This window comes from Melanotaenia boesemani, chromosome 20 (assembly GCF_017639745.1).
Source record: "Melanotaenia boesemani isolate fMelBoe1 chromosome 20, fMelBoe1.pri, whole genome shotgun sequence".
In the NCBI taxonomy this organism is placed as follows: Eukaryota; Metazoa; Chordata; class Actinopteri; order Atheriniformes; family Melanotaeniidae; genus Melanotaenia; species Melanotaenia boesemani.
In genome coordinates, this window is record NC_055701.1 from 3,029,434 (window position 1) to 3,041,703 (window position 12,270).

Sequence of the window (12,270 nt, forward strand, 5' to 3'; positions counted from 1 at the left end):
GAAACTTAGGTTCAAAGTATAATTACTTTTTTGGTGTTGGGTCGTAGAACTTGTACTGGTCCATAATCTTCTCCTCTAGTTTCTCTTTTTGGCGACGAAGAGCATTCAGTTTATCACTAAATGGAGAAAACAAAAAAGACATTAAGATCCCATCTGAGGCTTTCAGTCATAACAAGCTGAGGAAAAACCTACACTTAATTTGCAGCATAAATAATCACTGGCAGTCATACAGTATATCAGCTGTGTTCTACACAGTGCTGAAGATCAGGTGTTGTATTTGGTTGCAGCTGTAGTTTGTGCCACAGGTGTGTTGAGTTTCGTTATAACTGTAGTTTGTGCAGCGGGTGTTTTGTTGAGTTTGGTTACAGCTGTAGTTTGTGCAGCAATCGGCCATGTTATTTTGTCCCTGATTAACTCCTGCCTGTTTTCAGGCTGTGTTCTTGTTGCTTTTAAGCATGCTTTTGTGCAGCCTCTTTTAAAGAAACCTAACTTAGATCCTTCAGTTCTGACTAACTACAGGTTGATTTCTAAATAACCTTTTTTATCAAAAGTCTTAGAAAAAATAGCATGCATTCAATTACAGGCTCACTTAGATTTTAGTAAAGTTTTAGAAAAATTTCAGTCTGGTTTTAAGTCTCTCCACGGTACAGAAACTGCACTTTTAAGAGTTTTTATTGACCTGTTTTTAGTTACTGACTCTGGAAGTCCTGCGGTTTTGATTCTCTTAGATCTGACCGCAGCCTTTGACACGGTGGACCACCAAATCCTCCTGACCCGCTAGGAACAGTGTGTCGGTATTAGAGGAACTGTTCTGTGCTGGTTCCGGTCTTACTTGTCGGATCGGTCGTTTTGTGATCACCTAGAGGAGTTTGACTCAGCTGCTGCCCCTCTCAGTTATGGGGTCCCACAGGGGTCCATTTTGGGTCCACTGCTTTTTTCCCTGTATATGCTGCCCTTCGGGTCTATTTTTGAGTAGGACAATATTGCGTACCATTGCTTTGCTGATGATGTTCAGCTCTACATCCCCTTAAAACCACTGGGGGATTCTCTGACTGACCTTCTCAGCTGTTTGTATGATCTAAAAGAATGGATGGATTTAAATTTCCTCCACTTAAATAAGGAAAAAACTGATATTGTTGTTTTTGGAAATTCAGAGCTTCTAAATGGTACAGTTAGTGTTCTCGGTCCGCTGACCTCGTTTTGTCGAACCCAAGCCAAAAATCTGGGTGTGATTATAGACAATTCCTTTAACTTCCACCGGCAGGTCAATTCTGTAGTAAAGTGTTTTTTTTCCATCTGAGGCTGCTCAGCCAGTTAAAGCCCTACCTGCCCAAGCACGACCTTGAAAAAGTTATCCACCTGCTCATTATGTCCCACTTAGATTACTGCAACTCCCTATATTACGGCACTGACCAGTCATCTCTACATGAACGATTCGTTCAGTATGAACTAATCCTTTATATAACTCGGGAGTAACGGGTCCTCTCAGTGAGCGATTCGTTCATTTTCATGCGGTACCTCCTCTCGCCACATGACAGGCAGCTGCATAAACTCAGTCAGTAGGTCAGGACAGGAAACAGAAATGATTCGTTCAGGACTCGCTCAGGTCCGTCCTCAGGTCCTCGTTCTTTTGTCACGTGACAGCCAGGCTGCTCAGGCATTTGTGACAGACAGCTCGGGCTGCACGGTCTCGTTCTCGTTCATCATTCAGGCTGTTTGGCGAGCAGTACGTTCGCTCTCGGATTGGTCTCTCTAATTCTTCTCTCTGTCACGTGACAGGCAACTCGGTCTCTGAACGGGTCTTCCTTCGTTCGTTCACAGCTCAAGCTGTATCAAGCTCAGCAGTACGTTTGCTCTCGGCTCGGTCTCTTGTTCGTTTGTCACGTGATAGCTACTGAGTCACTGTTGCGCTGTTAAACAATGGCAGGGAGGATGTAGGACACAAATCACTTTATTGTGGTGTGTATTTGCTTCCCTACGTTTTCACATGGTTTAAATTGCTTGTGGCATTACCAGTAGTTTTGTTACCTTCAGTATTTACAGCTTGAGAATCGCAGACTTTTTAACAAGGCCACCTGCTGTAAAAATGAACGACATGATTCGTTCACTTTACTGTTCGAGAGTAAAAGACCTGGGTTAGTGAAATGAGTCGAACTTCGCATCACTACTCTACATCAACTGCAGCTTGCCCAAAACGCTGCTGCTCGGTTGCTTACAGGGACAAGACGACATGATCACATCACCCCTGTGCTCGCCTCCTTCCATTGGCTTCCTGTTAGTTTTAGGACCCAATACAAGATTTTATTAATTGTTTTTAAAGCCTTAAATGGTTTGGCTCCATCTTACTTGTCAGAGTTGCTACACCAGCATGCTCCAGCCAGGACTTTGAGGTCCTCCTCACAGCTCCTACTGAAGGTCCCAAATGCCAGACTTAAATCCAGGGTGACAGAGCTTCTCTGTTGCTGCTCCTAAGCTGTGGAACAGCTTCCCCTTCACATTAGAGCTGCTCAGTCTGTCGCTGGTTTTAAGTCTTTACTCAAAACCTACTTCTTTGCACTGGCATTTGAACAAAACTGAGCTTGACATTTGCGTGTTTTATTTGTTAGTTTTATTCTAGTTTTTTGTTCTATTGTTCAGCACTTTGGGCAACTGCTGTTGCAGAAAATGTGCTATATAAATAAACTTGACCTTGGTTGCAGCTGCAGTTTGTGAAACAGGTGTTTTGTTGAGTTTGGTTGCAGCTGCAGTTTGTGAAACAGGTGTTGTGTTGAGTTTGGTTGCAGCTGCAGTTTGTGCAGCGGGTGTTTTGTTGAGTTTTGTTATAACTGTAGTTTGTGCAGCGGGTGTTTTGTTGAGTTTGGTTACAGCTGTAGTATGTGCAGCGGGTGTTTTGTTGAGTTTTGTTATAACTGTAGTTTGTGCAGCGGGTGTTTTGTTGAGTTTGGTTACAGCTGTAGTATGTGCAGTGGGTGTTTTGAGTTTGATTACATGTACAGCTTCTGCTCCTGGTGGTACAGCTCCTTGCTCTCCATGCTCCTCTCCAGAAGTGTGTGGTTCTGCTGACTCAGAAGATTGATCTGACTCAGGAGGTGGTGGTTCTCCTCCTCCAAGTTCCCCTTTAGTCGACTCAACAGCTAAACACAAACAATAATTTTATAATCAACCGTTAACCTGAGCTTTGGTGACAGATTATTGTTGTATTCAGTTAGTAAACTAAGATGCTGGTTGCCTCGCAGTGGTTGTCCAGCTTGGTCATGGTGAGGTCCAGGCCCTGGTGCTGCTCCATGAGTGAATCGTATCGTGCCATCCACTGACTCGCTTCCAGCTGAGACGAGCCTAAGGAGCTTTTCAGGTCATTGATACGCTGATGGAGTCCCTCGTTCTGCTCCGTGTGATGGGCCTGGATCTCCGTCAGTCTGAACAGGAAAGAAGTCAAGAAGAAAAACAAATGCAGCATAAAGATGAATTAAAACAATCAAATCTGAGATCTGGATGTGAGCTGAACTGTTTAGTTTAAAACCCAGTTTCAGTTTTGAACTCCTTACCGATTCACTTCAGTTTTCAACTGCAGATTCTCCTGCTGCAGGAGCCGAGTCTTCTGGATCTCCTGCTTCAACTCCTCCTTTTCTTTCTGACCACGCCCCTCATGCTCCTCCCACTTCTCCTTCAGCTGCAGCAGCGTACAGTACCTGCACAGACGCAGCAGACGTAATTTCTGATAGCATCTGGAACGCTTTATTTACTGTTCACAGAAACGTTTGGTACCAGCAGAGTTCAGTTTTCCTGCAACAGTCAATTGGGTAAGAAATGAAAATGTAAGAAAAATGATCAGAGATGTTTCAGGAATATTTCTCTTGAAATCAGAGAATCAGCTGAATCTCTAACAGGTCATGTGACACTGATTCAAACTGCAGAAGCTGGAATCAGCAGTCTGTTTTCCAGTCAGTCATCTCACGTTACAGGAGAAAAAACTCATTGGAGAAAGTCTCACTACTCCATCAGTTTCTCACAGCTGTGGGAAGAATTATGCAATAATTTATTCAATTTGCATAAAAGAGATAAATGTAAAAAACAAACCAGGTGGACCAATGGAAGCAAAAAGTGGCTTGAAGTTTCGAGGGTTAAAAGGAGCTCCGGGCTATTAGCACATTTCGGCTGGAACATATAGTTATTGCCCCGTTCTACTAAAATTGTTTCTAACGTGAAAATTTCTGAGTACTTTAAAAATCGTATTTACTACATTTCTGAACTATGGAGGTTGCCATTATTTTACTTGTGCAATGCATTCTGGGAGATTAAGTATGAGGATTGCGTTCTAGACTAGAATACATGGAAGCAACTTGTTAGTGGCAAGCTTTTCCTCTTAAAGGGACAGTGTGCAACATTTTCTGTTTACTGGACAAAATCCATGTCTGGATGTGTATATGTGGTATCATTGGTGTATTGTGACCACTGCTAATGATCTGACACATTCCCGTAAGCAAAGAATTTTAGATTTCTTCATGCATATTATGGCTAAGCCCACAGAGCAGCGCCATGACAGTCTGCCATCTTGAAACTACAACCGCCAACAAGGGACAAAGGGCACTAAAACGTTTCCCTGCAAGCCAGCCGACTGTGAGATGCGGGAGAAGATAAACGAGAAGCTGTTAAATTGTTGTTCACAAAATTGCAGGACCCTGCATATGCAGCAGCAGCCGTTTCACCATCGCGTAGAAAGAGGAAAAAGGGACTAAAGCCTGGTAGACACTGGGCTGTTTTTGTCCCAGTTTTGTCTCTTCCCGACCAAGGACGGCAAACGGCCGTTTATCTTGAGTCTTAAGTTTTTCCTGTACAATTATCATTTGGTCTGAGGTGTGTTACGAGCAAATTCGCCGATAATCGGCTCTGAACCGGGTCATGGCCGACAATCAAATATTAAACATTTTACGACCAAATATCTTTGTGTTAAAGACGACGACTCCTGAGTTGTGATTGTGTGGATGGTGATGTGGAACAGAATGTAGCCAATCAGAGAGCGAGCTGGCTGGGGAACAAAGATAATATAAAGTCTGTGTTCATGCCGTCTCCAGTCTGTTATTTTTTCAGTTCTGGATTTTTCTGTTAACAGTCCCAGGTCCACCATCATTCCCTCGTCCTGCATATGTCCTCTTCCATGCTGTGTATTGTTTCGCGATGGTTGCTATGTTTCTTCTTCGTTTTTAGATCACGTTTGGTCACGTGAGATTTCCGGCTCGGAGGACTAGATTGTAGATCAGTTGCAGGACAGCATCGTTATGTGTTGATTAGATCATCAGAGCCACCACACACAGTACGATCAAAACTGTTAAATGTCTGATTATTTTTTATCTTCATGTGTGAGGTCTCGACCAGATAAAAGATCTCATAAGATAAAAAAAAAAAAAAAACACCGGACCATAACCCGAACCATCGGATCAACCCTGGACATGGAGGAATCTGACATGCCACCGCTTCCTTTGCAGGAGCTCATTGCGACAGTATACTGTAGTATACTGAGACCGCTTCAAGCCTTATGTCATTAACCAGAACATACGGAACGTAAACAAAGGCGACGTACAAGTGAAATTAATTGTTCAAAATTATTGAAAAGTGAAGAGTATTGATATCATGTTTTTACAACAAACAAGGTTTGTTGTCGCTAGTAACCGGAGATCAATTTAAAGGTGAAATATGAGATCAAAAGTAGTGAAAAATGGCTGTTTTTTGCCGAGAATTCAGAGGGTTAAACTGGTTTATTTAACGTCTACAAACTCGACTTAATATTGAAAAACGGACAGATGATGTTTAGGCTGTTTAAAGCGTAATAAAAATTCCTGGAAATGTTGGAAAAAACCTCCTGTTACATTTGATTAGATCCACGGGAGGAGAAACAGTGAAGCAAGAGGAGCAAAGTTATGTTTTCCTGAGGTTGCTACAAGGCAGACTTGGGTCAGTTTCAGAGAACCAGAGTCCTGATCCGTGAGCGGTCACCTACTTGCCGTGCAGCGTCCTGTGCTCGCTCTCCAGCGTCCTCTGTTTGCCCTTCAGCGCCGCGTGCTGACTGATCAGCTGCTCGTACTCGTGAGCTTGCCTCTCGTGGACGCTCAGCAGGCGCTCGTGGTCGCTGTGCATGCTCTCTCTAGCTCGCCACGCCTCCTCACGCTGCCGCTGCCATGACTCCACCTCCGTCTCTAAGGCAGTGACCTGACCCTGCAGCACGGCGTTCTGGGCCATGAGGGAGGCGCTCTGGGAAGAGATGGTGGAATTCTCCACCTGGGACACGGAGACGTGTAAGAGCACGGATCGGGATGCAATGTGGAGATGAGTTGGGATGTGTGTGTGTGCAGCACCTGCAGCTTTGCCGTCTGTGTGTGTAAAGCCGAGTTCTGCTCCTGCAGGGTGGATGTGTGCCGCTGCAGCGCCGCCATCTGGTTGTTGAGAGAAGCGTTCTGGTTCTCCAGCTGTTTGAGCTGCTCCTTCAGCAGGCTGCTTTCTGTCTGCAAGGAGGCGTTCTGGAGGAAAAACGGTCAGAATGAGGATAAACGGGAAAATGTGACTTTCCTGTTTGTTCGTGGTGAAACCCACATTCTTCTCAACGTCGATGAGGTGATCTTTGATTCGCAGCAGTTCAGCCGTGGCGCCGCCATCGCTGCCCGAACGCTGCTGAGAGTTCAGACTTTCCTGCATCGACACCGTCTGACGAACCTGAACGAAGAAAAACATTTTAAGAACACTGATATGCATGGAAGTCTATTCCTGCCACGTATATATGAAAAATACTAATATTAAATAATAATAATTATGACTAAATGTGTCATTATTATAAGATTTAGTCATAATTATGAAATAAAGTCACATTTATGAAAGTCATAGTTATGAGATTCAAAGAGTCATTTTAAGTGTAAATTATGTGCTATAAACAATCATAATTATATTTAAGTTGTGAGATAAAAAGTCATAGTTGAGATAATCTGTCAATATTTTTAATTTGCATAGCTGTTTTTTAGTTTATTTTAGAATTCAGTCGTGTGTGTGCAACGTGCTCCTACAGCGGCCAGCTCGCTGCGCAGAGTAGTGTTGACTGTATTGCTCTCTTCAAGTTTCTTTTCCAAAGTGGAGATTTTATCTTCTTTCAGTTTCATGGTCTGCTGGACGGTTTCCTCCAGCCGAGACTCCAGCAGCCTGTACCTGCTGATGTAGCATAAAAAACACGTCAGTTACAGAATGACTTTTATTCCAGTAACAAAGATTGATATGTTACCTGTCCTCCTGTGTGTGTTCTTGCTGCAGCAGCTTTTCTCTGTTCAGTCCGATCTTCTCCAGTTCTTCGTTCAGCCTCTCTAACTCCACGCTCTGCTGCTGGATGCTCAGCTTCTCCGACACCAGCTCCTGCAGACACGCAAACAGAACATGAGTTTAATGTTATATTCACATTATCAGGAGATGATCTGGGCTTTGTGACATGGTGCATTATCCTGCTGGAAGTAGCATCAGAAGATGCTCCACTGTGGTCATAAAGGGATGGACATGGTCAGCAACAATACTCAGGTAGGCTGTGCTGGTTAAACCAGACCACGTTGGTACTAAGGGGCCCAAAGTGGGCCAAGAACATACCCCCTCCCCACCACTACTGGGGCCCTATGATTTCTGTGACTAAGCAAGAAGAAAGAACAAAACGCAGAATTTTGTGGAATTTGCTGATGACTGTGATCTGCTTTTTCTATTAATCTAAGAATTCTTCAGTGTTTGAGGAAAAGTAAGATCAAGATGAGACTCAAACGTGTTCCGACTGCTGCAGCTTCCTGTGGGATGTCTAATCCAGAAAGTCAACAATGCCTAAGCGGCCAACAGAAATACCAAAGTTGTCCCAGAAATAAAGAAGTTCTACCTCATGGAAGAGCGATAATTATCGGGCCGATAACAGGAAATTATTGCGTCATTCCAAAAGGTCCGATATCATGACTTCCCCCGATAACATTTATATTTTGTCAGCATGGCAGCGTTCCGCTTACACTCTGAGACCTGAATGTTCTGCAGTGAATGCTGCCTTCATGTGACGTTGGCATAAAAAGAGAAATTCTTTGACTGGAAAAATGTCAAAAAAAGCCCTCATGTTGGAAAACAACTCGTTAAAACTCGGTCATAGTTTTTGTAGTTTTTTTTATTTATCTAACCAGAAAACTGAGTTACTGACTTGAACCGACATCCAGTGTATTTTTCGACATGAAAAGGCTGGAAGCACGACTAGCAAACGTGGGAATGGGGAATGTCCATCACCCCGTGAATGCAGCACAGTGTGCTTACGTTTGACAACAGAGAACATGGCGTCGGTACCGTGGGAATTCTTCAGTTCGCTGGTTATTTGTAATAACTGTTACAAACAAGTTTGGGAAAAGTAGCACGAGCTTCAATACTACAAACCTGATCAGCCCGAAACATCATCGCCGTTTCGACCGAGTTTTGAAAGCGTATGAGGACGCCCGGGCTGCTAAAGACACAACTTAAAGCCAACGCAAAGAAGCCACCGGGACCGACAGACATCCGTGAGGTGTTTGAGACATCCAAGAAGTTTGCCAGACGTGCCCCACGGGCTAAGGATGATGGCACTTGATGATTCATTACTTGGAGCCACGGTTTACGATGCTGAGCCGCCACTACTTCGCTGATGTGTGCCTTCCATCCAAGTATGATGCTATCACCAAATGTATTCACACATTATATGAAAGAGTTCTGTGTGTTATCTTTAGCATGCCTCAAACATTTTCTAAAGTATTTCACTGGGAAAAAAACATTTCTTCATATAAGCAGTGAAAAGTCTTTCAGGTTTTGTTAGTGTTATGATCGTAAGTGTGTTTATTGGTTATTATCAGTATCGGCCAAGCGGGAACCTACACCGGTAAAATGTGAAGCTTATGCGGAAGTAGAAAAAATTGCAGTTCCCCCCTCATCCACTAGGGGAGTAGAACAGGTGGCGCTGATGCAGTGAGTGGGTGTAAACAGGAAACAGGTCATTCACCTCTCTGAGTGTAACCAGGGTTCTTTTGTCCATGGTCGCTTGTTTCTGCAGCTCTTTATTCTCGCGCTCCAGCTCCTTGGCTTTCACCACCGCCTCCTTCAGTCTCTCGGCCTCCTTCCTCATCGCTGCGCCCTCCTTCATCATTGTGGTGAGTTTGCTGGATTTCTCCTCCAGCTCTGTCTCCTTCCCTTCTAGGAGAGTTCGGATCCTCCAGGTCTCCTTCTCCAGGTGCTTCCTGCTCTTCTCCGACTGCTCCAGGTCCAGCTGGAGCTTCTTCCTTTCCTCGTCTCCTTCCTCTCTTCTTCTCCTCTCCTCCTTCAGTTGCCCTACTTCTCTTCTCAGTTCCTCCTCTTTGCTTTGTATCTCCCTCATCCTTCCCTCCACCTCCTCCCTCTGCTCCTTGCTCCTCTCCAGCTCCTCCTCTAGACGATGCTTCTCCTGGTTCAAGGCTGATAAACTCGACTCCAGCCGCTCGGCTCTCTTTCTCTCTCCCTGCGCCTCCTCTCTGGCCTCCTCCAACCTTCTCTGGACCTCCTGGGTCTCCCTCTGTGCCTCCTTTAACTCCTCCTGTAGTGTGGGCAGGCGAGCAGATGAGGAGCGCAGGTTCTCCAGGGAGCAGCGGAGGTCCAGGTTTTCCTTTGACAGCAGGCTGCTTTCTGCTTCGTGCTTCGACAGCCGCTGCACCTCCTTCTGCGCCTCCTCGGCTTCTCGCTTCAGCTTGTGCACCTCCTGCTCCAAGGAGGTCACCTGCTTCTCCAGAGCCTCTGAGTGCTCACTGCATGCACGCAGAGACGCGACCTGCAGACAGAGCAGAAGCACGTTACAGATCAGCTAGAGCGGTCCAGTTCTGATAAAAAACAAACTTCCTACTCCTCACCTCTCTGTTCAGGGCGTCCCGGCTCCTTTCCAGGCGAGACACCTCCCTCTCTGCCTCCTCGCACCTGCCCGCTCGCTCCTGCAGCCTCTCCGCCTCCTCGCTGACCACCTTGAGCTGCGTCTCCAGACTGGCCAATCGGGAGCCGGAGTCAGTGATGCTCTGGTGCAGCAGACGGTTCTTCGCTTCCACGTCACGGACTCTGGCCTCACTGTTGGACTGAGCGCGCTCCTGAAGGGACGCCACCGCCTCAGACAGGTGCTGCTTCTCACTCTCCAGCTCTGAGATCTGATTGGACGAGCAGAAAGGTCATTTAAAGATGAATTTGTCTCTAACTGAGATGCATGTGAATGACGTACCTGTCGATCCTTCTCCGCCCGCAGAGCGTGCATCTCCCGTTCCAGACTCTGCTTCTCCTTCAGTAACTCCTCCCCCAGAGACTCCATGTCCTGAGTGGTCAGCCTCTCCTGGTCCAGTAATCCCTGCAGACGCTCCAGCTAACAAACAAATATGAATAAATCCTAGTAAACAGACATTTGTAGTTCTAGTGATAGTAGTCTTTTTATGATAAAATTTTGATAAATAATTCTGTTATCATGGGTCATTGTGGATTTACGTTTTTGTTGCACTTGTGTAATGGTAATAAAGTTAAGTTCGTTTACCACATGGTCTCTGAATAAAACTACATTTAGTGGCTAGATTTGAACCTCATGGATAGGATAGAAATGCCTGGAAAACTTCCGTAGATTACATAAAGGGTAACTATCCATCGCAGTTTACCCCACAGAGCTACACACTACTGCTCCTGAGAAACCTGGAAATCTTGACTGTACACACAGTTCAGGTTACAGTCCTGTTAATATTTCAAGACTAAAATATATCCAAATTAGTGCCATTCTAAATTAGCAAAGGCAGCTCATTCCCTATTGGACGTGCACAGTAACGCACTAAACTAGAAACTCAAAGTAAAAAATTTTGGCTGGGTTAAACCTGCATAATACATTGAATTTGTAAACATGGGACCATGAAAGGTCCCACTGTGGATCGGTGAGTATCAGGAAAATTCAGCCCAAATATCCGATCCATGAATCCAGACAATATTGATCCGGATACTAATACTGGATTGGATCTCTGCTATTCTACAATTTAGACGTCACTTGAATCTTTTTTTATATAAACCTTCCTTAAGCCCTGGTTTCCATGGTAACACGATACACAACCTGTAGTCGACAGGTAGTTAAGACTAAAAACACATCAGTAGATCATGATTAACAAACTTGTAGTTTCAGTCCGATTTTTCTGACTGGGAGAAGAATCAGTGAAGGGAAGAAGGTTTTTTACAGATTTAATCCTGAAATTTGAACATTTATCATTTTAGCCTCAGAGTTCCTCCAAATATATAGAGTTCTGTTCCACCTGGCTGCAGCATTGGCATCATCATCATCATCCTCACCTTGTTGCTGAGACTCTGGTTCTCCCTGTCCAGCTCCTGGGTGTGGAGCTGCTGCTCCTGCAGGAGGTGGTTCTCCTCCTTCAGTCTCTCGATGGAGGCCTGCAGCTCCCGGTTCTCCTTCTCCAGCTTCAACATCCGACTGGAGACGCACTCGTTCAGCTCGTGGACCAAAGACTTGCGAGCTGTGGAGCAGAGCGGTGGTGTTAAAACAGGGAACGCAGGCGGACACGTTTCTGCAACTGTGACGGCCGCCGTCGTACTCTCTGTGTTAGCGTTGTCGTGGTTCTTGGCCAGCTGCTCCAGCTCCCAGCCCAGGTGAGCCGACTCATTCATGCTCTGCTTCTGTCCGATCTCCAGCAGCATGTTCTCCTCCACCAGCTCCTCCAGCCTCCGCCGCTCGTTGTCTCGCTCCTGCACAGACATGTAATCGTTTCCAAGCAGACTCTTCAAGATTAAGTCAAACATGAACGTTTCTATATGTGTGTTTTCATACCATTTCCAGGTCGTGTATTTTAGCTCGCAGTAACAGATTGTCCTTCTCTAGTGTGTGCAGTTTATCACAGCGCCCCCTGGAGGCCGACAGCTGCTCCTCCAACAACACCTTGGTCTCCAGCAGAGTCAGGTTGTCCTCACGGAGCTCCTGAACGAGCAAACATCAACCACATTGTCAGCAGCAGCTGTCAGTGACTTGTCCTGGTCTAATATGATCCTGCTTGGTGTAGAAGTCATCCTCATCAACTACACACATACACGACTGCAGTGGGTTGCCAGGTTGTGCTGACAGATGGGTCGACATTTTGTGGATTTGATCTGCAGATCCGGTTTCATTTGAGTCTGATTCTTCTGTCAGACTCTGGACCTTTTTGTTTATTATCCACTATACCTTTATTCTAGATTGTAAATCCCATTTTATGCTTCTTTTTTTTA

The 12,270-nt window shown here is 45.2% G+C and overlaps 1 protein-coding gene and 1 long non-coding RNA gene across 5 annotated transcripts in view; one reads left to right on the forward strand and one right to left on the reverse strand.

Moving 5' to 3' along the window:
• Positions 1–10,411, forward strand: part of LOC121630900 — a 31,179-nt gene extending 20,768 nt beyond the window's left edge. The window contains exons 3-4 of the long non-coding RNA XR_006008616.1: positions 9,906–10,198; positions 10,274–10,411. This is a non-coding gene — a long non-coding RNA (uncharacterized LOC121630900). The remainder of the gene's footprint in view (positions 1–9,905; positions 10,199–10,273) is intronic.
• ccdc88c (coiled-coil domain containing 88C) overlaps positions 1–12,270 on the reverse strand; it is a 56,398-nt gene that overhangs the window by 14,242 nt on the left and 29,886 nt on the right. For all 4 annotated transcript variants that reach the window (XM_041971436.1, XM_041971433.1, XM_041971432.1 and 1 more), the window contains exons 11-25: positions 11,837–11,983; positions 11,604–11,754; positions 11,344–11,525; positions 10,250–10,387; positions 9,894–10,178; positions 9,017–9,814; positions 7,262–7,389; positions 7,050–7,191; positions 6,586–6,705; positions 6,351–6,512; positions 5,996–6,273; positions 3,546–3,689; positions 3,230–3,416; positions 2,989–3,134; positions 27–116 (exon numbers count right to left, since the gene is read on the reverse strand). In XM_041971436.1, the coding sequence (XP_041827370.1) occupies positions 27–116; positions 2,989–3,134; positions 3,230–3,416; positions 3,546–3,689; positions 5,996–6,273; positions 6,351–6,512; positions 6,586–6,705; positions 7,050–7,191; positions 7,262–7,389; positions 9,017–9,814; positions 9,894–10,178; positions 10,250–10,387; positions 11,344–11,525; positions 11,604–11,754; positions 11,837–11,983 (3,098 nt within the window). The remainder of the gene's footprint in view (positions 1–26; positions 117–2,988; positions 3,135–3,229; positions 3,417–3,545; positions 3,690–5,995; positions 6,274–6,350; positions 6,513–6,585; positions 6,706–7,049; positions 7,192–7,261; positions 7,390–9,016; positions 9,815–9,893; positions 10,179–10,249; positions 10,388–11,343; positions 11,526–11,603; positions 11,755–11,836; positions 11,984–12,270) is intronic.